The 27,391-nt window shown below is 42.2% G+C and overlaps 1 protein-coding gene across 2 annotated transcripts; it reads left to right on the forward strand.

Annotated features, from left to right (window-relative positions):
* Nucleotides 1-20,299: 20,299 nt before the first annotated feature.
* On the forward strand, nucleotides 20,300-27,063 carry slitrk5 (SLIT and NTRK like family member 5). Of its 2 annotated transcripts, none has more exons than XM_031852171.1 (2): nucleotides 20,300-21,146; nucleotides 22,956-27,063. In XM_031852171.1, the coding sequence occupies exon 2, from the start codon at nucleotides 23,014-23,016 to the stop codon at nucleotides 25,639-25,641; it is 2,628 nt and encodes an 875-aa protein (XP_031708031.1). In that variant the 5' UTR covers nucleotides 20,300-21,146; nucleotides 22,956-23,013; the 3' UTR covers nucleotides 25,642-27,063. The 2 variants fall into 2 exon arrangements, with proteins under 2 accessions (XP_031708031.1, XP_031708032.1); XM_031852172.1 differs by lacking the exon at nucleotides 20,300-21,146 and adding an exon at nucleotides 21,170-22,173.
* The last annotated feature ends 328 nt before the right edge of the window (nucleotides 27,064-27,391 follow it).

The raw sequence follows: 27,391 nt of genomic DNA on the forward strand, positions 1-27,391 counted from the left end.
GATATAGATATAGATATATAGATATAGATATATAGATATAGATATATAGATATAGATATAGATATATTGTCCCCTTCCTGATTTCTTATTTTTTTGCATGTTTGTCACACTTAAATGTTTCATATCATCAAACAAATTTAAATATTAGACAAAGATAACACAAGTAAACACAAAATGCAGTTTTTAAATGAAGGTTTTTGTTATTAAGGGGAAAAGAAATCCAAACCTACATGGCCCTGTGTGAAAAAGTGATTGCCCCCCCTGTTAAAACATAAATTAACTGTGGTTTATCACATCTTTTTGAAAGCTGAGTTCAATTTCTCTAGCCACACCCAGGCCTGATTACTGCCACACCTGTTCTCAATCAAGAAATCACTTAAATAGGACCTGCCTGACAAAGTGAGGTAGACCAAAAGATCCTCAAAAGCTAGACATCATGCTGCGATCCAAAGAAATTCAGGAACAAATGAGAAACAAAGTAATTGAGATCTATCAGTCTGGAAAATGTTACAAAGCCATTTCTAAAGCTTTGGGACTCCAGCGAGAGCCATTATCCACAAATGGCGAAAACATGGAACAGTGGTGAACCTTCCCAGGAGTGGCCGGCCGACCAAAATTACCCCAAGAGCGCAGCGACGACTCATCCAAGAGGTCACAAAAGACCCCAGAACAACATCCAAAGAACTGCAGGCCTCACTTGCCTCAATTAAGGTCAGTGTTCATGACTCCACCATAAGAAAGAGACTGGGCAAAAATGGCCTGCATGGCAGAGTTCCAAGACGAAAACCACTGCTGAGCAAAAAGAACATAAAGGCTCGTCTCAGTTTTGCCAGAAAACATCTTGATGATCCCCAAGACTTTTGGGAAAATACTCTGTGGACTGACGAGACAAAAGTTGAACTTTTTGGAAGGTGTATGTCCCATTACATCTGGCGTGAAAGTAACACGGCATTTCAGAAAAGGAACATCATACCAACAGTAAAATATGGTGGTGGTAGTGTGATGGTCTGGGGCTGTTTTGCTGCTTCAGGACCTGGAAGACTTGCTGTGGTAAATGGAACCACGAATTCTGCTGTCTACCAAAAAATCCTGAAGGAGAATGTCCGGCCATCTGTTCGTGACCTCAAGCTGAAGCGCACTTGGGTTCTGCAGCAGGACAATGATCCAAAACACACCAGCAAGTCCAACTCTGAATGGCTTCGGAAAAACAAAATGAAGACTTTGGAGTGGCCTAGTCAAAGTCCCAACCTGAATCCGATTGAGATGCTGTGGCCTTAAAAAGGCGGTTCATGCTCGAAAACCCTCCAATGTGGCTGAATTACAACAATTCTGCAAAGATGAGTGGGCCAAAATTCCTCTACAGCGCTGTAAAAGACTCATTGCCAGTTATCGCAAACGCTTGATTGCAGTTGTTGCTGCTAAGGGTGGCCTAACCAGTTATTAGGTTTAGGGGGCAATCACTTTTTCACACAGGGCCATGTAGGTTTGGATTTTTTTTCCCCCTTAATAATAAAAACCTTCATTTAAAAACTGCATTTTGTGTTTACTTGTGTTATCTTTGTCTAATATTTAAATTTGTTTGATGATCTGAAACATTTAAGTGTGACAAACATGCAAAAAAATAAGAAATCAGGAAGGGGGCAAACACTTTTTCACACAACTGTATATATCTCTATATCTCTATATCTATCTATCGATCGATCGATCGATAGCAGGTTTGTGAAGAAAAGGTTGCAGCATATCTTCCCTGGACAACTAAAGGTCAAAAACCTCAATGCTAGCTGTCAGATGTAAGTTTTAAAAGCTATGTGTCATCACATCCCTTGTCTTGTATTTTGAAAGGTTTTAGGGTAATAGTTGAGAATAAGTTGAAACTAATGGACATATTGTGGAGGTTTATGTAAATTACAGCAGAACTGTCTTTATTATGTCCTCAACGGTTTACTTTCGATTGCAAAGTTGTGTCATTTGCTGAGGGAAGGCAAATGGCAACATGCACGATGATGAAAGATCTTTCCTACGTATAATTTAGCTTGACAGTCTTTCCCCTGGCTACAGGGACTTTGAAAGTATTAGTCACTTCAGAGTCGGCGCTGCAGCAGAGACAGTGTGTGGGAGAGAAATGAAAGACTAGGCTGGGGTGGATGGGGCTGCAGCTATGTTTCCATAGCACACATGATAACACCAAAGGAACATAGCCCAATGTACACAGCATTTATCAAAATTACCCACACACTAAGATCTCAAAACCATGGCAGGCAACCTGTGTATACAAACATCCATCCATTCATTCTTTGAGCTTCCCTCTGTAATTTGATTGATATTCAGGAAATCACCCAACCACTCGAGACATTTTCACTCAAAACTGCTCGGGCTTCTTTCATTTTGACCTTCTCAACAAAAATGCTGGATTTGGAAAGTCGAATTATTGATCTTCTTAGAAATGTTGAATTGTTCTTAACTATTCTAATGGCTCTAGGGATGTTATAACATTTTCTACGGTCCTCCAGAGGATGAAATAGACTCACTTTTCCTCTTGCGCTACCAACAGGTTAACATTCATGGCTTATGTCTTGACAACTACTATGTGTTAGCACACAATTCGGTACAAGCTTTCACGGTTCCCAGAGGCTGATTCCTGATGACTTTGATGATCCCCTGACTTTTTCGTCTAGCGCCACCGGCAGGTTAACATTTTTTGCCTCCTAACTTGACAACTGTTGGATGGATTGGCTCATAATTCGGTGCAAGCATTCATGGTTAACAGAGGATGAATCCTGGTTACTTTAATGATCCCCTGACTTTTTCCATTAGCGCCACCATCTGGTCAAAATGACTTCGGTTTATGACCAAATACCTGCAAAACTAATGACATTCCTATCACCCGCAATCATACTTTGTGTTGGCTAAGTCGCAGATCATAGCCTGCTAACGACTAAACTTAGACTGTGATCATGGTATACATTGTACGCTACCATGACTACAGTCTCTAAATGTTTCTGTAGTGCACGTCAAACCCTGCAGCACTACCTTCCTAACCGTATTTCATATCTGAATTAGCAGTCTGCTTGCTGAGATTACAGCAACATGACACGTCTGTAATAACGCAGCACATCAGGAGAATTAGCTAGATGCACGTTGAGGTCCTCTGCCTGGTTTAGACACTCATGTTCCTGCTCCCTCTGTTTGGGGCATCACACCAGGCTGGAAGTATGCTATCCATCTCCCCTCTCTTTAGAAAGCATGGCTCAAACACACTCCTGACAAGTGCTGCCATCTCTCATTTGGACTCCCGTGTTCTCCAATTGGCAGTGCTCACATCGCTGGCCTGCCTCCCCCTTTTCTGGCTGCTTGGTGCTAACCCGCTGACGCTGCACAATAGTAACTTTCTATGGGCTGCTGGACTCGTCTACAGGGGGATTTTAGCAAAGGGTCCCCTCTAATCGGGCTAATTCTGAATCGGCCAGGACCGTTCCAAAGGGTGTGTTCGCCATTCCGTAGTAATCTTTTTGGTGAACTGATGCTGAACTCTTCATCAGCCAGGGGGAGGGTGTATAATTGCCTGTGATAGAGGCTGGGGAGGAAAGACAGAAGATCCCGGCTCCCTTTTTCACTTCTGCTCGTCAAATATCCTGCCCCTGTTTGCAAACACTTTTTTTTTCCTTGTGTGAAAGAGAAAAAGGTTCTCTGGACGGATACTTGTTATATTCAGCACCAGACGTCAGCTATCATCGTCATCACTATCGTCATCACACTCATCAAGCAGTATGAAATCCTCAATACATGGGTCTTTCTTTTCCTGTCGTAGAACAAATGGCAATGCATTCCTGATGGAAAGAATACCATGGAAAGGTTGTAATGCAGAAAGGCAAAGACACATCCTGCTAGAAAATACATAAAACAGCTTTTATCGCCTCCTGTCTCAGTGGGTATGCATGTCTTTCAAGATGTGTCTGCATGGTGGCCATGCATTTTCCCTTAGAACAAAACAGGGCTCAGCAAAAATACTGACGTGTTTGGTTATGTGTCTCCTAAAAGCCTCGCTTCGATGTAGAGTGAAAGAGGGGGCTGAGGTGGAGGAGGCTTGGAGAGTTCTGTGGTAACCTAAATAATTACACGGCCTGTTCTCCCACAGTGATTAATTATATCTGCAGAAAGGGATTTCTTATTTTAGAGCCCTCCCCAGACAAGGGTTGGTGGGGAGAGAGAAAACAAAAAAAGAAGACCAAATACAAGGAGGCCCTTATCAAACCTTTCTTGACAGATTTAGGCTGTATGCAAGACTTGCAGAGTAATATCTTTTGCTTTCTGGTCAGTTTGCAAAAGCTGCACTGAGTAAAATGAAGGATTTAAAGTAAATCAATATTTCGCAGTGGGCATAATTAACTGCATTTGAGGATGCTGATGGGATATTGGGAGGAACTTCATGGTGGTGCATATAGTATTTGGGATGGATTAGTACTTCTCATGCCCATTACCTCACAGAATTTCTTTAATTTCCTTATCTGCGTGTGCCAGAATAGCCTTTCCGGAAGGTTTGCGAACATACATGCCTCATTTGGGTGGAAGGGCATTCCCCTCTGGCTGAATTTAGGCCGTGCGATTGGCCTCATTGGGAACCTGCATTTAAATGTGTTATGATGCAACTGAGCATGTACCTAGGAGGGGTGGAAGACAGATGAGAAGAATGGCGGAAATCTCTTAAGACGGAATCCTCAAAGGGTTATTATGTTTCCCATACAGGAATTTGGACCCAGTCCACTTATACAGAAAATGATGGAAGTGAATAAACCACCAACTTCCCACCCATCTTGAATGTACTCATATAGTTAGAGAGTGGAAAACAGAGACACAGCCAGTCCAGATGGGATTAACATTGCTGACCCCTTCAGAGAGAATTAAATCCCTTACAAAGATACAAAACACCATGACGCAACTGCTCACATTTTACTCACTTAGCTGCAACCTGCAAGAGGCATATTCTACTGATTGAGCCGACTTCTACAGCAGCTAAGTCCCAGTCTTTTATTTTGTACGCTGCACATCTTGTTTCACTCCTTCCTTTTAATTTATAGAATGGTGCAGTAGTAATATAATATATTATGCAGTACTTTATGCTCATTTATCAAGGCGAGGGGAAGGAGGGTTAGGCCAGAGAGGGCAGATCACTGCTCAATGGCACTGAGCATAGATCTCCATCCTCTGGCTCTGCACTGATCCGCCTGGCAGAGGCAAATTTAGCACCAGCCCTCCTCGGCTTTCCTAAATGGCACAAGATCTCCGAAATGCTCTTAACCCTTCCATGGCCGCGGCGGTGCTGGTGACACGCTCAACCTGCTCATTTTGTTGAGAATCTGTCAGGGGTTCTTTAACTTTCTCCACTCTCTTATCCAGCGTTGCAGGGTATTTCCGAACTGGCTCATGGTGCAGAAACAAAAGAAAGATTGCCCTACTGCCCAGTGGGCCATGCTGGCTCAAAGAAGGCTTACTTGACTCTTTTCTTATGCATGTGCTTCGGGGATGCTCGTGCTGGGTATGCAGCTAAAGCATGGGCCTTTGTCTAGCTTATGTTATCAAAGTTTTAGAACATGTTCAACCACTTATCCTTGACTGAGGCTGCATCGATTTACAGTATGCTTTACTAAAGAATGCCATATTTGACAAGAGAACGCTTCATCTAACTTGCATCTATGATGCTGGCTCGCCGCTGTAGGTGATCGGTGTTCCTTGCCACGGACCAGAAGTTCACAGAAATTGCCACGTTTTGATAAAAAAAAAAATGTCACGCTAACTTCTGAGGTGTCGTCTTTGTTCTCAATAGCTGAATTATGGTACTTCTGAGCAGTTGCTCTATTGTGCCAGAATTCAGCCTCTGAGGAAGACACTTCCTCCTGTGTTGGTTTTCTGAGGCACACAAAGTATCTCTGCAGAATTATGACACCTCGGAGGTTGAAATGACATTCATATCAAATCTAGCAATTACTGTGGGGCTTGGGGGTTATTCATGTATATATCAGAGAAGTACCAAAAAAGAATAGAATGTCTTCTCGATACATTTACTCTTGTTATGCAACTGTTGCACTGGCTATCTGAGAGGGGAACTTAATTTAAAGCAGCTTTACAAGTTGTGTGAAGTGTCATTGCATGTCTTTGGTTAATTTAATACGATTGCTACCCAGCATTAAGGTCATCTAGTGTGTACACATTGTTTATGACCGCCATTTCCCTCAAAGCAGCATCATCGTGCTGCTTTTTTTGCGTCATTTTGGAGAAGGCTTTTTGTCACTTCGGCAACACTTAAATCAATAAATCAAAAGTGCTTTTGATTATCTTGCATTGGTCCAATGATTCTCCATCTGGTCTATGTGGGAAAATTAAAAGTCACATTAGACCTCCTTAACTGTCAAGTATCTCTTGGTCTTTACTGATGAAAAGCTGCCAAAGTGAGCCTCTAAAAAGCTGTGAGTGCTTTCAATGGTATATAAAACGTGCACTGTAGCATTTTCAACAAATTTCTTATTGGATGATTATGCAATGCAATCAAGACTACAGCTGGGATCTAGTCTCATCTGAAGTCTTGTTGACATGCATTCGCTTTCCTTTTGGGAACAAGCAAATAAAGCTAATGAATAGAATCTGCCTTGAACACAGTCTGCCCAAAAGTCTAAAAGCATCAAGGCAAAGACGGTTGATTTGTCAATCCATGTAACGTTTATAAGATGACCAATCTCATACTTGCAATCTTTTGAATGATGAAAGAATAGTGAGAAGACGGTCAATTTTCTATGAGCTAGCACAGACCAGATGAGACCGATTATCTACAGTATGGGCTGGCCACCAATTTGGAAAGGTTCTCCTGGACGTAACTTCAACCAATCAGTGAATGATGTCTTGTCGTCTCATAAAAATATATTCTTGCAATTTATATGTCAGAAGATTGGCTGCTACTGCAATTTCGGGGCCCCTGTGGTACAAAGAAATTCCAATTTTGGGGGAATTATGCAGTTTCATTGACTTTAATATTAGTGAATATGGCACATTTGGCCCTCGAGTCCTGGAAATGATAGACGAGGTGCTGAGCGGGACATTGAAGGTAGAATGATATGAGACAGTATCACAAGGATATTCAATCCATTTTTTTTAGAATGAAGGGTGATGGGGTTCAAGCAAAAGAGAAGAAGATTGAGATGGAGTGTGTAAAAAAACGAGAGATGGAAAGAAGGCTTAGGGCTCGGCGAGGGCAATGGAAAGAAAGAATTAGGTAAGGTACATTTGAATGAAATAGAGCTTTAGTATTCACACAATAACGGGTACAATATGCAGTAATTCAAGCTCTCAAATATAAGCTGGTACTCCAATAATGGCCTTGGAGATATTTTAATTTCAGGAATTTCATAATTTGAAACATCTGTGGAGGAAGTGTTGAGTGTCACTGACGGTATAGCTAAACAGCAATGGAAGAAAGTCCTTTATTTGTTGTGCACTCCACTCTACCGCTTACCTACGCGGCCTTTATCGCTCTGACTTCCTCCTATTCTCTCAAATGCTTTCACTCCATGGCTTTGTGATGCAACACCTCAGTCAGCTCAATGGAAAAAAGAATTCTGAGTGAGTCAGACATGCGCGCAGACTGTGAACCAGACCCTGGAGAGTGTTGCGAAATAAATGTGCAAGATAAAACACAGAATTGAAATTTTACAATAACCGAGGGTCAAGCAGGGCAGGCTTTGTTGGCAGAAAAAAAAAAAACTGAATTTAAAAAATAACTTTTCTTTCATTTTGTCTCTCTCATCCTCAGCAGATAAAACTGGAGGGAAACGGTCAGCAGCTCTTGGAACAAAACATAAAGCCACACAGTTTCTATTCATGACGTGAATTTAATAATCTTATGTATTCATTTATTTTGCACCATTTAAGCTTTTAAAGTTGTACCATGAATGCTGGTGGCCTTGAGATGCCATTGCGGTAACATTGTGTTAATATCGTCTGGCATCTTGAAAAAACAATTTCAGTTTGGCTCGACAAGCGCACTCCATGGAGGGGCTCTTTCTGTCCCTTTTCTCAACGAAATATATTTTTTTATTAGCCTCCTGCCTTTGAATCCTCCACCAAGGCCTTGAATGCCAAAGGAACACTTTTAATTCATCAGCGGGGGGGGGGGCACTGAAGGCTGTTCTGGATCATTGGACAGACAGCGAGTGAAGTCTGAAAGACAGCGAGAGAGAGAGAGCAGAGTGACTGGGTAATTTAAAAAGTCTCCCTCATAGAACGAATAAAGGACTTTGCAAACAGTAGAGAGTAGAAAGACTTCCACCATTTAATTATCAAGTAATTGTAAAGTCCATAACAACAGAGACCTGAAAGCGGGAGACAAGGGAAGAGGGACGGCTCCATGAAAATGTAATTAGCTGAATATCATTTCCCCTCACACACTCACAGCCAGAATTTAAGGGGACTAAGAAAGAAGAACAGAGAAGTTCCCTTTTAAGATAAAACTAAACGCGGTGTCACCGTTTAGATCTTGGGTGACTTGGATCAATATGTAATTACCACTGGGAGGAAGAAACACCTTCTCCCCCCCATCCTTTCACTCTCTCTTTAACCCCTCTTTATTACCAGGGAGAGAAACAAAACGGCAGTGATCGAGACTGACAGTGGGTCCAAAACGGGCAAAGGATGCATTTCCTTTTTTTTTCTCAATTTCAATAAAGAGATATATGGCTAAGTGGTACTTTCTCCTACCTGTGGTAACTGTTGTGGACAACAGCGGTGGCCTGCAGGGGAGGTTGGAAAATGTATCTTTTGAATGGGGGGGGAAATCACTAATCACAGCTCACACCACTGGAACAGATAGAGGTGGAGGCGGGGGAGCATGCCCTCTCAGCCTCAATAACAACAGCCCATCAGTCGTCCTCTGACTGCTACCAACCGCTCCCATTCAAGGAAAAGGACTTTTACTACTGCAGGGGGGTAGAGTTACTGCCAGTGTGTTAACAACACACTAACTATACTACTTGTTGATATTACCACGCAATCCAAAATGGTTTAGAGGACGGAGCTTTAAGAAGAATATTAAGCAGGCAATTTACACTTCCCCCGCACAAAACATAGAGTAGCATATATATAACCTGTGATAAGGGGCTAGAAAAAGTTTGGCACGCTCCTGAGCTTATTTATTCTCTTGTTTTTTGCATTTGGTCATTCTTGGTTTCTGGTTTTATTTCAGGACCCTCTATTCTCGTTTCAGAGTCTCTACCTCCTGATGTGTTTCCAGGCTGCTTGATTGCTTGCCTCACTCTGATTTGTTTCACCTGTGCCTCGTTATCCTCCCCTTCACCTGGTATTTAGTCTGTGCTCTCCGGACCTTTGTGAGAGTAAAGACTGCGTTTAATTGGAACTGTCCTGGTTTTGAGTCGTGCTCTTGAGTCATTCCTCCGTGGTAGATTTTTTAACGTGTCATACATGTCAATTTACAAGTTAGATTACATAATTTAAAAGAGCAACTGACCCTTCCTAAGTCCCGCCCCATTCCAATCTGTACTCCAATAGCAGAACCCGGAAGAAATTAGGTCAACTACCCCCTTTCACGTTCTACTTACATACGCTACATCTGTTCAAAGGTTACATTAAGTCATATTACATTGGTGTCATAATCTTCACAGACACCTTACATAGCATAGGTCAGCTGATGTTACCATGAGGCTAGCCAACTAGCTAGCTACTGTATAGCGACATCAAGAGTCAGCCAGGTTTGCCTCCTCCTTATTTCTGTGGTAACGTCAAAGATATTTGAAAAAGGACAGATTTGTTGGTTGCTGACATATTTTTGAGATGACAGGAATTACTGATCAAGGCTAACTTCCCTTTATATCTATCTATCTTATCGCTGTAAGGCTACATGCCACCCCGAAATAATTTTTAATGTTATTTAATTGGGTGTACAGGAAAATGTAACATCCCAATGGGAAAAGTTACTGTCTCATGAACCAAATCTTCTCATGCTAAGATTAGTTTAGAGGAATAACAACAGCAGGGCCAAACCCAAAGACTTTACATCAGCTCCCTTTGGTTTCCAGTCTGTTGCATGCTGGCCTACCAAAGCTCCCAGAATCCAACCGGCGGCTACTACAAACCCCCAGCGACTCCGAACATACTCTCCCCTTTAGAAGTGCAATTTGCATGATCTCTTTTGCTGCCAACTAGCGATCCAGGGGTCATTGTATTTTTCTGCTTCTTTGTCAGAACACACATTGTGTGCGACAGCAAATAGTCGAAGCAGCGACTGGCTTTGGAACGCCATGACAGCCCCGTCCTCCACCTAGCTTCCAGAATAAACAGCTGCTCTGGACTGATTGTGTCCCGTCAACAGGGACTGAAAGCTACATAGTTCGTCTATAGTGTGTCCAAGATGTCGCTCTCCCCAATGGACGTATGCTGTGCATTCACTAAGTCCAGTTACTGCTGCTCTCTCTGAGGGAGTGCAGGCATAGCGAGGGAGCACAAAGAGAGACGCTTAATAATGTAATAATGGATTTTGGGAGATCCCAAAATATTAATGAAGACACTTTTGAATTCATCAAATTTGGCCCGAGAGGGAGGACATTCTTTGATGAATCTGTGAACCATGAGAAAAACACATTACCAACACAGTTTTTTTTTTTTAAGAGGCACATTTTTATTTCAGTCTTTCAATTAATATTTCTACTCTGCTACATTTCAGAGAGTAATATTGAGGTTTTTACATTTATCTTACACCTTTAGTTATTGGTTACTTTGATTTGACATAGAACACACATGATCATCTCGTACATTATTAAAGATTAAAGTCCCTGCACACCCACACAGGTGTTTGAGCTTTTTGTGGTCGATTTAAAGCTGCTCAGTCTGGCCAGGGATCTTTACACCTCTCGCCCTTATTTCCTGATGCCTCTCCATTGTCTGTAATAAAGGCTTACTGTTCCCAAAAACCTACTTAAAAATAATCCACTTATGTAATATATTTATTACAGAGAACCAGTGACGTATTTTAAAGAGTACTTTTGATTATTTTTGTACATTTTGCTGATAATATTAATGTACTTTTACTTCAGTAAGAGTAGCAATAACTGTTTAAATACTTATACTGCATTCAAAATGAATTTTAAGGAAAGGTTCTTAGCACTTCTTCCAACAACGGTCAAGGTCTTCCACACCAAACTGGGAACACCACTTCTTCACAGGCTTTCGCCACACGGTGGGAAGAATAGTACTGAATAAATAAATGATAATGGTGCAGAGTTACTGTGTACCTGGGTGAATTTAAATATTCCACCCAACCAAGAAAGAACAAAAGCTTCCTTTTGTGACACACTTCCAATTGCGTCGAGTAACGTTCCTGCAGTCTCAGTGCTATAAATAATGCAGCATTGTTTGGAAGCATCTGAGGGGTCCCCCCCCCCCCCAATGCTTAACATGAACCGCAATCCCCCCTGAGATCTTTTCCTGAATGATTGAAATCGACGCTGACTTATGAGGCACATTACCCCGTTCTTCTTATGACGAGTGACTCTTGACGAGTGAGATTGTGGAGGGAAGAGTGATGTATGCTGATGGAGACCTCACAACCACTTGGAAACAACACGAGCATGACTCACGAGGTTTCTTCGCAGCTGATGTTACCATTAACCGCACTGGACTAAATACATGTCATTGTTTGCTGAAGAATATATGGGGGGGGGAACACTGTTATATATTTTCACAAAGCTGTATTAATTATTCATCACATCTGTCAAACAAACTGTCTGTTGCTGCAGAACGGAGAATTCTTATTAGGATGATTTTTTTTATCATTTTCTTTCCTTTTTAATTTTTTGGCCGGCTGTTTATTTTCGGTGAGAGAAAAACAAATATGCTAAGGCTGTTGTGATTTCTTGTTTATGCATTTAATCAACGTAAATGGAAAGATTCAGGGGGAGATGCCTTGATATTTATATTCTGTACCAGTATTTCCAGTTCAAGCTGAAAGAATACTGATTCCAACTGCTGCAAATCCATTGCTTGAACTATTCACGATACATGTTACACTGTTCATTGATCGTCTATACATAAATGCAGCAATTTATCATTTACAAGCTCCATTTAAAAAAAAAAAAAAGACAATTAATTCATTCATTTGTGTCAAACACTGATTCCCTTTTTTACAATATTTAATTTAAGAAAAATCGTTTTTGGTCTAAAGCAGTGGTTCTCAAGCTAGTGGGGTCCACATGACCCCGGGGGTCATCTGATTCACAAAGGTGCAATAACCAAACACGAGTGCTCTAATGCCAGCATACAAGCACACATACAGGGATTCATTCAGACAATTCTGACAGGGAAGTAGAGCAAAGCAGGTGAAGCAAAGTTGAGCAAACATGGAGGAGGCATATCTTCCTCTTACTGTCAATAGAGCATAGAGAGTCTGTGGCCTTCTGTGTGGGCATTCTGGGCAAAGAAACATGCATGAAAAATATGAAGTTTGTCTTCTGTATAAAGTTATGCCAGTGAAATTCAACTGAAATGATGCTATTAGTGTCTCAATTTCTCTTATTTTTTTTGTTTAGTGTGCAAAATAGTGGTCTGTTTTTTCATTAGCTTTGAAGGGATTACAAGTCAGAACAGTACAAGGCCAAAATGTTATAAACGTGTAATTTAAGCATGTTTCAAGCACATGTAATAATGTATTAATGTAAAGCTGTATTCGTGTAATCTTGTCACTACAGCACTGACTCTGTGAAATCTATTTTTCTAGGCCATGGGAGTCTCCGGCTTGTTTGGGCTCTCCATCTAGGCCATCAGGGAGTCCACTAGGGCCTATACAAAATCCTGATTCCAGATACACAGACCGAAACACACACACACACTCACAAGCTTGGTTCCAGTACGAAAGCAAGTTGCTCTCTCAGAGCACCTAGGGGACAGCTTTAGCCACCAGCCGCCAGTCCCCAAATCCACTGACTGATCCAGTGCCCAGACTGGCGGGCCCTTCCCAGCCACCGCACAATCTTTCAACCTTCACTTGCTGCTGCGAAGCCTCCAGTACGCCTCACTCTGTCTGTAAAACAGGCACAAGGACGAATTAAAAACGAGGATAGCGCAGACAGAAGCTTTAATATGGCTCGAGAGATCTAACCCGAAGGTAGAACAAGTGACAAAGGCGGCATTTGATGCAACATCAAGCAGCTTGATCATCAAAGCGTGAAGGAACCGGGTTTTGGCACCTGAAGCTTCTTCGGTTTCAAAAGCAAAAAGACGTGCTTTTGTTGTCGAAGTCGCGCCAGTCGAGCATCTAAACAATGCTAATTGCGGGGAAATATTGTTTTTGAGTTTGTGTCAGAAGGTTGGAGCCAACACTTCCCTTTCTGCTGTCTCCCTGTTAGAGGGAACTATCTAGGGTGCTGACACGTCGAGGCAGAGAGCGCTCCGAAACCAAAAGCCATCTGTCATTTTCGGCTGACTTCTGATTCGAGACGTATAAAAGAAACTGACTAGCTGAATTGATCTGTACATGCTGATATTCTCATTCCAATTTTTTTTGGAATATACTGTAATTATCTTGATTATTTAAATAGAGGGCAAATGGTTCCTCTAGTGACTTGCAAATCCATTATTGCCAGCCTAATTGGCTTGGCAAGCCTCGCCCCCTCTTCCCCTTGCTTGTTCGCTCAAAGATTAGAATCCAGCAGCAGATTTTTAATTTGAAATGGAAGAAAGTGCAGTCAAAATGATTAGCTAGAGCTGAAAAAAAAGTAAAAGTAAAATCTTATTCAAGCATTGCATGGTACACAATGTGCATCAATGAACTTTGCCCGTGATGCACAGAAGCAGCATCACAAAGTGTATCTAATGCTCTAAAAAGCATTAGAATTCCCTTTCAACTCACGTCCCTGCTTTTTCTTTCTCACTCAGTCACATGCATGTGGTTCTGTGTAAAAAAACAAAAAAAAGAAAACTCATACAAACAAGGTGTACATGCAGAGAAAAGTCCCAGTCAGTGCTTGTTTAGATACATGGGTGTAAAAAAAGAGGCTGCCAGCTTGCATAGATCCACATGTGACCTCACATCCACCTCTTGCACCTGTTGTTGTTTTCTACCCTGAAGGGCTTCCTTGAAGTGGCAGTGCTCCTTTTAGATTTCGTGGAAGCTGTTCAGAGTAGAATGCACAGAGTAGAGCTTTGCACTTGTGACTTGATTGGGAGAATTCTCACTGATCTAACCGTGTGTGTTTTGTTTTTCTGGCACATTCATTGACTTGGTTTACATGGTTTGGAGAGAAGACACCGTTAAGCCTTCCTTAAACCATTTGACTTTACTCTCTTTGGGTTTTACTTATTTATTGATATAGTAACTTTCGTGAATTTGTTCTACAACTACCTTGTCCCGGATAATCCTATTCTCCCTGCTTAAAGGTATAGTTCAACATTCTGACAAATGTGCTTATTAGCTTTATACTTAAATAACAATATTGATATCGCTCTCATATCTGCACGCTAAATATACAGCTAGAACCAGCAGCAGATTAGCTTAGCTTAACATAAAGACTGGAGGCAGTGGGGAAAAAATAGCCTGGCTCTGTCCAATGCATAAAAACCCTGCTGACTAGCACCTGTTTAGCTAACTAATTAGAATTGTATATGTCCTTTGTTTAATATGTACAAAAACTCCAAGTTATGGTTTTGTGAGTAGAACGTATTTGTAGAATGTGTTTCCTGCCGATGGCATGCCCTGTATGAAAGCAGCTTCTTCTCTTCTAATGTCCCAGAAAAGAAAATGTATCTCGATGAATTCAAACATATATATTTGAGTAGTATTTAGATGTAAGGATGTGTTGGGTACTGGTTTCCCATTAACTTCACAGCAGTATATCATGAGATGTTTCTTGTGTGACACCTTGGTAATCGGACACCTTTTTACAGGCCATCAGTTGGGGATTACTTTCTAATTACTGATAGATTTCAGCTGGTGTCTTGGCTGTCCATGCCTTTTTGCACCTCCCTTTCTTCATGTGTTCAATACTTTTTCCCTGTGACATTCCATTTTATTACACATAACTTAATTCCTAAACATATTTGTTTGGTTTTCTTTGTATGTATGGATTACTTGGGTTGTTACCAACATCTGGTGAAAATTTCATGTCAATAGCACCTTTTAGAAATATATTTACTGAGAAAAATGGTGACGTGTTCAATACTTTATTTTACCCGCTATATGTATAAAAAAATAAAATCACAGCCCTTTTGACATTTATGATTTGGACCTCCGATCGAGCCGTAATCTGTAAAATATGATCTGCCCACATTATAGTTTCATTGCCTGTTTGCATGCCTGGCTTTAAGGAGATCATTCTCACAGCATGGCAGGATACCTTTGCTCTGCTGTTATCAAAAATATAGTCCATATTCAAAATCATTTACTTGGTGGTATTTTCCATCTCGCCTTGTTTGTAGTTGCAACAACTTACAAAAGACTCGGTCCAAGGTAGTTCTCTATAGGCAGAACACTGCTGTGCAGTCAGTGCTTTGGAGTTGAGAGTGAAATCCAAGCTCTTTTATACGGATCGTGTTTCTTGTATCCACCCTTAGAGAGTGCGGCTAAATAATGAGCCGTCTTAAAAGCACTGACATGGATTCCGCTTCCTAATGATTGATTTCGTGACAGAATGATTAACTCACAGATTGGTCAGTTAAACTTGCAAAAGTATACTTTGTTGCCTGTGCATGAAGCCTAAAGTGCACTCATAACCTTAAAAGCCTTCATGGTCGCTGACTACAGTCAAATGAATGGACTTGACTTGGTTATGGTTCAGTGCTTTTGTTCCTCTGCGCAGGGAGCTAATAAGTCAATCCCATCATCCTCGTGATACAGTGAGGATGCACTTAGTGCATTGTCAGCAGCTCGAATCATTAAAGCCCCTGGTTAAGTTTGCATGTTACAGATTCAACATTTCTAAATTACCCCGCTCGCATAGGCCCAAGCCCAGCCGTGGTGAAAAACAAAAGGGAAGGGCTCCCTCTGCAACTCCTCGTCGTGCTTTGACCATCAATCACGGCTGTCAGAGCAGCTGTGTGCTCTCGCTCTTTGGTGGGAACTCACACCGGAGCTCTACATCATCCGGAGCTGTGATGAATGCACAGGCTTTAGCTCTGGTGCTTTTTGATTAGAGGCCTTTCGACAGGTAGCATCATGGAAAAAGCTAACGATGTGGATATAAAGTGTCATGATGGGGTTGACGCAAAAAAGTCATACAAAGACTTGGATTTTTTTTGGTCTTATTTTATATTATAAACTATATAATATTATCTTGCAATAGCATCACACCAAACGCAGCCCCAAAGGCGTAAAGTGTGTATTGGCCCTTTCTCCATTTCCTACCCCCTTACTTCTGGCATCCGTGCTCGGACCACAACCATCTTCCAACCTGGCCTTTGTTTTGATCTCAACAAGAGACCTCTATAGTTTTGTTACACCAAATTGGGCCATAGGCTACAACTACACACCTATAAGTTTCGTGTCTGCATCTCGCATAGTAGTGACGCTATCGCGTTGACAAAAAACACCTGGCAAAGTACTCCAAACTGCCTCTGTGGTAGTTCTGCTACAGCAGGCGTCTCAAGCAACACATGTTCCCACGATGACACACACAGATTCACACGGTAACAACAATACTAGTGATGCTGTCAAGGCAGGTAAAGATCACTCTGTTTCAGACAGGTTTTATAACCATTGCAAATATTCCAGATTGAGTAACAGAGCTGTACCGATGTTGTAAAAATTTGACAGATTAGGTTTATAAATAACATCTTACTCTGTCGAGATGTGATAAATGTTGGTGACTTCCTGTTGAGGCTCTAATAGCCCTTTCCACTCAATGTGTAACCATCCACGACCACATCTTTTTTTCTTTTCTGTTTATAACAGCTTCTTATGGTTCTACTCTTCACAGCCTTGGTGAATGAAAGTGCTAAATTTCACCTTTAATTATCTCAAATAATCTGCTGTTTCTGCTGCGGTGAATGTAGAGTGTATCAGCATGAAGCTTGTTATCTATTCTGATAATAATAAAATGTGTTTATAGAGCGCTTTTCATGTTCAAGGACTGTCTGTAAGATCAGTCACTATTATTTACAAGGAGGCAGAGAGGCATTCTAAGTCACAGGTTATTCATATTTCTTTGGATATGTTAAATAGAGTTCCCACAATGAAATACATGCTGTGTATTGCTTTCATGAGAGTTGCATTAAATGTGGCACTGCAAAGAGCGAATCCATTTAGTGGCATGATTGGTGGAGTGACACCCGCACATAGGAATAGAACGCTTTCACTTTCCCAAAGCATCCGTTCTTGGTTGTCTCATTAGCCTTCATTCCATTACAGGGCCAAATGGTGCATCCAGGGTTTAGTCATTGTTGATGTAAAGCAATTTCTCACAGAGAAACGTTCCGTAATCGGCCACTGCATCTTGTTTTCAATGGAAACAACGTGCCAGTTGGATTGTACCGTCAAACTAAAATGGTTTTCTAATTCCGCATTATCAGCATTTTAGAATAGATCCTGGACCCGAAAGACCTGATCCGGACCTTCCTGGGTTCCGACGGAAATTGCTAGCAGCACCAATTGGCTTCTTGACACACGAGCCAGATGAGATCTCACAAGTTCTGCATGATGATTTAGAAACGGGTAAAACAGTTGAGGCCTTTAGATTATAGCTTTTCTATCATCATGAATAGGCAGTGTATCGTTCCATAAAGCCACTATACTGATCGTTGAAAATCAGATTCCAGGTCTGATAGGATTAAGAGGTTGTTTTTTTGTTTAAGCTGACCTTACATGGATAAAGGTTGAGTAAAAGAAATCACGCTTACACACTAAGCCCCAATTCATTTATCAAGCAGAATTGTAACATTCAATTAAGTCTCTGGAAGATTTGTTCACAAACACAGCATTGTCAAACAAATTGCGAAACCAACCAATGGTGCGGCGCTGCATTGTATGTCCCCACTGAGATGTTTTCTTTTAGACACATTTAATTATTCCCCCTGCCCACTGCTTTTGGCTCCCAGCCTGTCTTCCACAATCATTTTTCTTTAATATCTCCGACAACTCAACTCCCATGAACTGATTCCACAACAGCATATTAATATTGAATTGTGCATGTTCATAGTTCACTTCCGTGCTTTGAATAGCGTTCAAACACCTTTTTATTTCTCAGTGTCAAGACATGGAGTTTATTTCTTGACTCCTGAGAAGCATATTTTGTGAAGATGGAGCTCTCTCTAACTGCAGTACCTGGACTAAACCTTTGTTCACATTCATAATGCTTGTCTGGCACACCAGTGGTTGCCGTGCCAACAGTAACGAACCATTGCCAATGTGCCGGCAAACTGGTGCCAAATTAAACATAAAATAAAGCTCAAATATTTTTAAAATGGAACGGATATCAACTACTTGACCCTAACGTAGCATCCCTTCATAGCTATTATGCTAATAGTGAAATCCTTCTCACCATGGTTAAAAGAAATGTATCAAGACAGGTTCATGCAAAGATACATGTTACATGGCATGAACTTTCATTTGCAATTAATTACTTCATAATTTGTGCCAGACCTGATTATAATATGAAATGTTAAATGCAGCTGATCTATGATAATAGCTTTCGTGTTTGGAGGAACTCATTAGCCTTTGTGAGGGAGAGATTCATGTTTGTGCGCACAGAAAAAAAAGGTGCACGTAAAAACATTCCCAGACACACACCAGTGTACAGACGCACGTTTATACAAGTTATAGCTATAAAACACGCCCTCATTACCCAAATGTTACTTCATCAAGGGTATGTATCTCTCCCATCAGCAGTGCACAAAGTCATTTAAGGCAAAAAAAACTGTATTTAGGACAGCTACTCTCCTCTCTTTGATGCCACGATGTCTCTCAGGGGAGCCATGCAGCCACATTCCCTTCCAGAGGGAGGGAGCACACACCCTGCATGCATTCCATGTCTGTATCCTAGCCAGAGTTCCGCGGATACCCATTTGTCCATCCCCATAGGATAGACCACTGTTAATACGATTACAGAGACTTTAAGATAATTCAAAGCATCTCTGCGCCAGAGTTGGGAGAGGCGGCATGGATGCCACATCCACTTATTGATGCTCGGCGCATGCTAAAGAGAGCATAGGAGTTGACTTATTACCACACAATACTGACTAAGTGGGAAATCTCTTTGGACATGGCGGCCCCACCATATACGAGATTTAATTTGATTTTCTGTTCAGGCTTTAGTTAAGTGCTTCTAAAGTTTTCTTGTCCCACAGCAAGAGGGTGAGAGGGCAGTCGTGGCTTCCACTTGATTTGCTCTTTCAACAATAAGCCACGATTTGGTCGAATACAGAGCGCTTTCAGCAACATGGCAGCATTAGCGGGCGAGAGTATTTGGTGCAAAACTGGATTAAGCCTAATCCTGCATGCAGTACATTCATTTCTTTCAATGCAGATCTCTTGTAAGTGTGTGTTTTTCTGGGACTATTGGCTTAATCCTTGTGTTTGGAAGCGTCCATAAAGAGATATGAGGTGCACGGATGAGTGCTTGCTTGACCTCATTTGTCTCCAACTTTTAATACCCACTCTGCTGAGTTAAAGGTTGAAGGTCGGCTTCGTGGGCATTGTCTATAGCACTGTGAGCTGATGCGGTCAATTCAAACGAGGATGTTCCTTTTGTTCGGGCAGGTCGCGATGTCGAAGGTATTCAGATTGTTCGTCACCCCACATAGAGGGGGGGGGGGGAGGGGAACAATGTGCTGCTAATAAGTACATGTATTCCAGCAGTTCTGCAATCATTGAAGGCTGTTCATGGAATGTCTTTCCAGACTGAATAATGAAGAGGCATGATGAATCCAGGATGAGTGTCGGGATATATACAGCTTCTCTCCGAGGAAATTAAAAGGCTGGTTGGGAAGAATTCAAAACCAAAGAAAAAAGCTGTGTCTTACCTCTCTAAGGAATGTGAATAAGATGCCCCAGCTTGGTAGAAAACAGCCAAAAAGCTCTGAGTGACAAATCAAATGGCTGTTGCTGCTGAATTGAAATACACCAAATAACAAAGTGCAGCCTGGAAACGCAAGCCTTGCCAAGCTGCCTTTTTCATCATCATTGTGCTGCCCTCTACGGGTCTTCTTCCAGCCTCCCTCTTCTCCATTCCAACTCCACCACTCCCCCCTCCACACACACACACACCCCACCTCCTCCACATTACCATACCCCCTTAAAAAGTATTGCACGCATTACATTGTTTTTCATTTCTGCGCCGTGACAGTCGTGAGATTGGGGGAGGGATTTATGCGTTTTTACGAGTGATTTCGCCCGCTATATACTACGGTAATTGTTTCATAATACGTCCGATCGCTGTAGGGGATGTGCTGGTTTGCACCGACCAAGATCAAGTTCCACTAGTTGAAACATTGGTGGGAAGATAAAGCTCGTGTGTATATTTATCGTATATGTTATGAGCAATGCAGGGCTGGAGCAAAAAGAAAAGGGGGATCGGATTCCTGTATCCGAGTCTGGAGGAACATATCCGCTGATCTCCGGTCGATTTGAACGGTGTGGCAATTGAAATAAAAGAGACCTTGGACAGATCTATACATAAACTTGTACAAGCCGCACCACTGGCAGCAGACAAGGGGATCCGTGCCTCTCTCCTCCGCTTCGCCAGTGCGCATGGATGAAAGGCACAGTTAAAATGCATGCGGCAAGTCTCGTCTGATGTGGGATTACCGAGTTTTCCTTCGCCCCCTTTTCTTTACCATGTTCGAACTTTGGTTTTGGCTGTTTTTCCGAGATGCTGCTGCTGCTAATTTCTGTCGTTGCTGGAAGAATACAGGCGCCCGTTTTGCCGCGCGGGCAGTCACGTTATTGGCCTGAATGAGACTGTATATGTGCTCTTCGATGCCTGCTTTATGGAGCTAAACACCGAGGAGACTTGACTTTAAGTATTTATTTTTGATATTTTTTTGACACCCGACGGAAGTGCGGGCGGTGAAATCACCCATACCCATGTTTTCACTGAGGTTGGAGCAAAAAGACGGGGCACAGTCGTGATTTTCGGGATGCTTTGCCGTTTACCGGGATCAGCACGGTAAGAGGACAATGTTTTTTTCTGTCTCTATCTCTCTCTCTCTTTCTACTGCCCGTCTGCGCTGAGGCGTTATGTGCTTTAACATTATGTCGGGCGGGGTGTGGGGGTGTGGGGATCTGTCCGTGGTGCTGAAATCTAGTTCCAAACCCCCGTTGCATTGCCGAAGTTGATCCCATTTTTTTAAGATGCCGTTAAGCAAGCTGTCTGCGGCTGCTATTGCAATAAAAAACCTGCAGTTTTTTTATGATCACATAAATATCATCACAGTTTTATTCGTTCCGAAAAACAGCACTGCCTCGGCACGGGCATACCCGGCGGCGATAGACGCACAGGCTTCCAAGTTATCTATTTTATATCCAGAGGCGATGGGTATTTCTTCGCTTTATGGCAATAGGCTACTCAGGTGTGAGACGGAATGACATGAAAGCGGGCGCCCCAATCCTATGTAACAGTCGTGCGTGTTCTCGTGTGTTAAAACGCGCATATTTAGGGAGACTTACTGGGTCGATGTGTAGGCTTTTGTGTTCTTTTAAGGAGCGCACACAGATAGAACGTGTGCGTGTGCACGCGCACTCACGCGTCTATGGCGGAGAGAGGGACTATCTGTAACCTTCTATGTAGCAGATGCCATACAGAATACTTGATTATAGAATTATTTACTCCCCGTCAAAATGCAATTTCGATCAGAGATCCGCCACGAGATCAACAGCACTTGCTGATTTGCCTTTGATCAACTCCTCGTTTCTTTTTTTCTTTTTTTTCGCCCGTGGGCACAAGAAAGGCTGCGACTGTCGTCTTGTAGGCTGATTTTCACATTTTCTATCGCAGGCCGGATTTTAAGATGATCACGGAGTGCTTCTCTCACACGATTCCTTTATGAGAGCCTGCATTTGGCATCATCTTTTTACCCGGGATCGGTTTAATCATAGCAGGCGAATACATTCCCCGTTCTTATGTTGTTTGGACGGAGGTGGAGAGAAGGGATCCGACAGTTTCCCCACCTTTACCAAGTCGTTGGGTATGTGGGGTAAGTGAGAAATCTTCACGGTTACAGGAGTTGCATCTTTGGGATTTTAATGTTAGTTTATTTGAATGATTAAATCGGGAAAAAAACGCTACATCATCCGTCACACGAAGTGATGTGATACACATGCATGTGTATATGTGTATATATATATATATATGTGTGTATATATGTGTATATATATATATATATATGTATATGAATATGTGTATATATATATATATATGTATATGAATATATATGAATATGTGTATATATGTATATATATATATATATATATATATATGTATATATGTATATATATATCTCTTCTTTGTGAGAACAAATTCTCAAGAGATTGAAGAAGTAAATGACCAGATCTATCAGTCTGCACGCGGTGGATGGCGAAGGTTTTTTTTCCCCCCTCCCAAGATGGATTGGAATTCAGGCGAGCTATCAAAAATGCGCAGTGGCCATCCACCGCGGGTAGTTGTGTCATCTGCTTGATTATATATTATCGTTTAAGTATGCATTTATTAAACATTCATCCAGCTCGCTTTTTCTCTGACGCCCTCAAACCCCCCCCCCCCAAAAAAAAACAACGGTGCCGACACAACACATCTGCATAATGAACAAACATTAATGGGTCCACTTGTCTTTGCCTGTGTATTTGTTATGGATACTTGTTCACCAGGGTCTGCTCTGTCAGTAGTTCAGTACTATGATTGCATTTTGTCACATATGTTTTATTTTGTTTTCAATGCTCTATAAAACAGAACCCGTCCTTTTCTTTTCCTCCTTTTTAGATGACTCCTCATACTGGTATCGCACTTGAGTGAGCTGGGGCATCCTCTCCCAGGAAAAATGCATATCTGGATCCTCAAAATAATCCTTCTGATTGCATCATCTCTGAGGCTGGTCGAGATGTATGACAATTATGGGGAGATCTGTCGGAACCTGTGTACGTGCGAGGAGAAGGAAGGGATCCTGACGGTGAGCTGCGAGAATCGGGGCATCATCAGACTGACTGAGATCAGCCCGGTCCATTTCTCCGTGTACCACCTCCTGCTGACAGGGAACCTCCTGAAGAAGCTGTCAGTCAATGATTTCATCAATTACACAGGAGTGACCATCCTGCACTTGGGGAACAATGATATCTCGGAGATAGAGTCAGGTGCCTTCAATGGACTCCAGGGATTAAAAAGGTTGCACCTGAATAACAACAAGATCGAGTTTATGAGGGACGACACCTTTGTCGGACTGGAGAGTTTGGAATACCTTCAGATTGATTATAATTACATCACCAATATAGAGCCCAATGCCTTGAGCAAACTACACCAACTGACAGTGATGATTTTAAACGACAACCTGCTCTCTGCTTTGCCCACGAATATCTTCCGGAATGTCCCCCTTACGCACTTGGACCTGAGGGGGAACCGGTTAAAAATGTTCCCCTACATCGGCCTCTTGGAGCACATGGACAAAGTCGTGGAATTACAACTGGAGGAGAACCCGTGGAATTGCTCCTGCGAGCTGATTGCTCTGAAGGCTTGGCTGGAGAGTATAGCCTACACCGCTCTGGTGGGGGAAGTGGTGTGCTCGACTCCGTTCAGGCTCCACGGTAGGGACCTGGATGAGGTGTCCAAGCAGGAGCTCTGCCCAAGAAGACCCTTGGAAGACACTATCAGGCCTGCACCCCCTAGCAGCACCAATGGATATTACCACACCACACCTGCTGCTGTCACCGCCTCCGCCACCTCCTCGGCTGTTTTTAGGTCCTCCTCTAGGCCGACTAAGGGCACACGGCAATTTAACAGAACTAGGTTAAAGCCCACTTCCCGAATACCTGGCGGTAACCCTTACAATTATGGCCCCATCATTGCTTTTCAGACCAAATCTCCTGTGCCTTTGGACTGTCCAGCTGCCTGCACGTGCAACCTGCAGATATCCGAGATCGGGCTGAATGTCAACTGCCAAGAGAGAAAGATTGAAAGCATTTCTGATCTAAAACCCAAGCCATACAATCCTAAAAAAATGTATCTCACTGGAAATTACATCCCTGTGGTGCGGAGATCAGATTTCGTGGATGCTGTTGGATTGGATTTGCTTCACCTGGGAAACAACAGGATAAGTCTGATCCACGACCGGGCTTTTGGGGATTTAACCAACCTGCGTAGGCTGTATTTGAATGGTAATCTCATGGACAGGCTTACAGGAGAAATGTTTTTTGGTTTGCAGAACTTGCAGTATCTTTATTTAGAGTACAACAAAATCAAGGAGGTTGATGCGGGCACTTTCCGCTACCTCCCTAATCTCCAGCTGCTCTTCCTCAACAACAACCTTCTGAAAACTTTACCGGTGGGCATCTTTTCCAGCCTCTCCCTGTCTCGACTCAATCTTCGCAACAACCATTTCCAAAACCTGCCTGTGAGTGGTGTTTTAGATCAGCTGAAGCTGCTGTTGCAGATGGATCTGTTTGAAAACCCCTGGGACTGCTCCTGTGACATAGTGGGAATGAAGATATGGCTGGAGCAGCTGAGCGCAGGCACCGTGGTCAATGAGATTGTGTGCGAAACGCCACGGCGCCACACAGGAATGGACGTGCGCTCCATCCAGTCAGAGCAGCTCTGCCCGGACTACTCTGACGCTAACGTCTCTCCGACGCCCCCTACGGAAGAGCCCATGGATGACAGGATCGTGACCACGGGTGCGCCACAGAAGTTCAACACCCCCAGCAGCACCGTCCCCCTCTCTGTCCTCATCCTCAGCCTCCTGCTCGTCTTCATCATGTCTGTCTTCGTGGCCGCGGGGCTGTTTGTAGTCGTGATGAAAAAGCGTAAAAAGTCCCAGAGTGACCGCACCAGCACTAACAATTCGGATGTCAGCTCTTTTAACTTGCAGTACAGCCTCTACAGCAACCGTTCCGGCCCCAAAGTCAAGGCCCCAGCCGGCCACGTCTATGAGTATATCCCCCACCCCATGGGCCATATGTGCAAAAACCCCATTTACAGGTCACGAGAAGGCAACACAGTGGAGGATTACCGTGACCTCCATGAGCTCAAGGTCACGTACAGGAGTACCCCGGATGATGAGAGGGATAGCGGTACGATGAGGAGCCCTACGTACAGTGTTAGCACCATCGAGCCACGTGAGAACCCCTCCCCTATCCCGGATGCAGACCATTTCTTCAGAGGCATCCTCGATCACGATAAACAGCCCCCCCATCCGTCAATCCCGTCCATCCCAGCAGGCGCCAATTTAGAGTACAAGTACACAGGGCCTGTGTCGTACACGTACAACCCAAATTTTGATGTCAGACGTCAGTTCTTGCACCCGGAGAGGATAAGAGAAACGGTGCTCTATGGCACGGCACCCAGTACTGTTTATGTTGAGCCCAACAGAAATGAATATTTGGAGCTAAAAGCTAAACTGCAGTCTGAGCCCGATTACCTCGAAGTTCTTGAGAAACAGACCACCTTCAGCCAGTTCTAGAGCAACAGAATCATTAATGTAATGAATCATTTCGTCTCTTGACCCTCCTTGAAACAGTGGCTCAGTTTATTGGGTGCCTTGGCACGACACACACAAGAAAAAGGAGTTGTAACGGGGTGTGCCGAACAATCTTATTCTTATTTCTGAAACATGACATTACAGGAATGGATACAGCTTTCTGAAACACGGATGAACAAAATTGCTCTACTTAACTGATGATGCAAAATCTATTTTTCTATGGTGAAGATCGAATAACACACAAAATGTAAGTGTACAGGTAAATCTTACCCAGCTTAATTTTCAGGATTATAACCATACATAAGGTATATTGTGAATCAGAAAAGAAATGTTTATAAAACCACACTCTTGGACAAAAACACTGTACAGCAGATCATCAAAACTGTGTCGGACTATTTTCTGCTGTAGTCTGTAAGTAAGTATTTATTGATATAATCTGCCATGTCTTTTCAAAACTTTTGATTCTACATCAATATTACCTGTGTCATCATACTCCATGATCCTCTGGAAAGGCTTATGTTTGTAGTTTCATTTACTGTAGCTCTGCATTGTAAAAGTGGCTTTTTTTGAAAGTGGCACACCCCTAATGTTCAAAAAAGACTGCGACATTTGAAGAAGATGAAAAAAGAAAAAAAAAAAAAGTGTCTTTGTATGCTTTCTGCACTTTTTGGAATTGGAAGGCGGGTTAGCCTTCAATGAGCTCTCATAAAGGAGATTATTGTATTAAAAATGAATATGGGTATTCATTCTTAATATGTAGAACAAAACAAAATTCATAAATGACATTTGAAGTATTAATTATGTTGTGTAATACTGATATTTTAATCAATGTAACACCTATTTTTCTACAAGCGTTCGCAGATTCTCTATCCCTTCTCAACTTTATTTGTTTTGATCGCTTTGCACTTATTGCACTATATTGACCAAACTATGTTATTGTCATCAAATAAACATGATGTCAGGTTCATATAATGTGCTTATGAGGAAACTGAGGCTGGTTAGTGATAATATAAAGGCCATATGGGTTTGGTCCGATTTATTTTCACATTCACAAATGAAGAAAACGGTGTGGATTATGGGATTGGAGAGCTTCAAACGGGTGCCCTGGACAAGTTGTTTTTATTTTGAAATCAAATGGCAATACATTGGCGAGTAAGAATTTGCTATGTTGTGGAGTCAATCAAAGCCGATACAGGTACAGTATATATGCCTCACTCAGAGGGGCAGCTAGTGTCCAGTGCGGATTAGAATCAATGGGTCTCAATCAATGAGCATTATCTGAGGCTGTCCCTTTGCAATTATACCATGACAACAGCATCCACGTTCTTGCCTGGCAAGCGATAATTTGGTCATTTATGTAACCATCATTGGAGTTGAAACTAAATGCTATGTTAGCAATCTTGACAAAGTCAATGGGTATAAACTTGCACGCCGATTAAGACAGGAGGTCGACGCAGGCTTCTGAATTTAGGGCTTGGTGTCCAGCCATTTCTCATCCTTTATTTTTTTCAATTGGTTTCATAAGTAAATACTTTTAGAAACATTTCTTACTTAGGAAAAGATATTACGATAATATTTTGGAAAATGCTGCATGTTTTTTTTATTATATTTTATGCGCTTGTTTACATTTTTGTTAAAGTCCAACTGAAATCACATTTAGTCATCCTTTTTGTTGTCGAAATGTTTTTTAATTTGTTTTTTAAATGTGTGTTTTAATGTCAATAGTTTTATT

Source organism: Anarrhichthys ocellatus, unplaced genomic scaffold (genome assembly GCF_004355925.1).
Source record: "Anarrhichthys ocellatus isolate YVR2014 unplaced genomic scaffold, GSC_Weel_1.0 scaffold12, whole genome shotgun sequence".
In the NCBI taxonomy this organism is placed as follows: Eukaryota; Metazoa; Chordata; class Actinopteri; order Perciformes; family Anarhichadidae; genus Anarrhichthys; species Anarrhichthys ocellatus.

What these genes read in the sequence shown, in the direction of transcription:
- slitrk5 (XM_031852171.1), top strand. Translation starts at nt 23,014, where the DNA reads ATGCATATCTGGATCCTCAAAATAATCCTTCTGATTGCATCATCTCTG.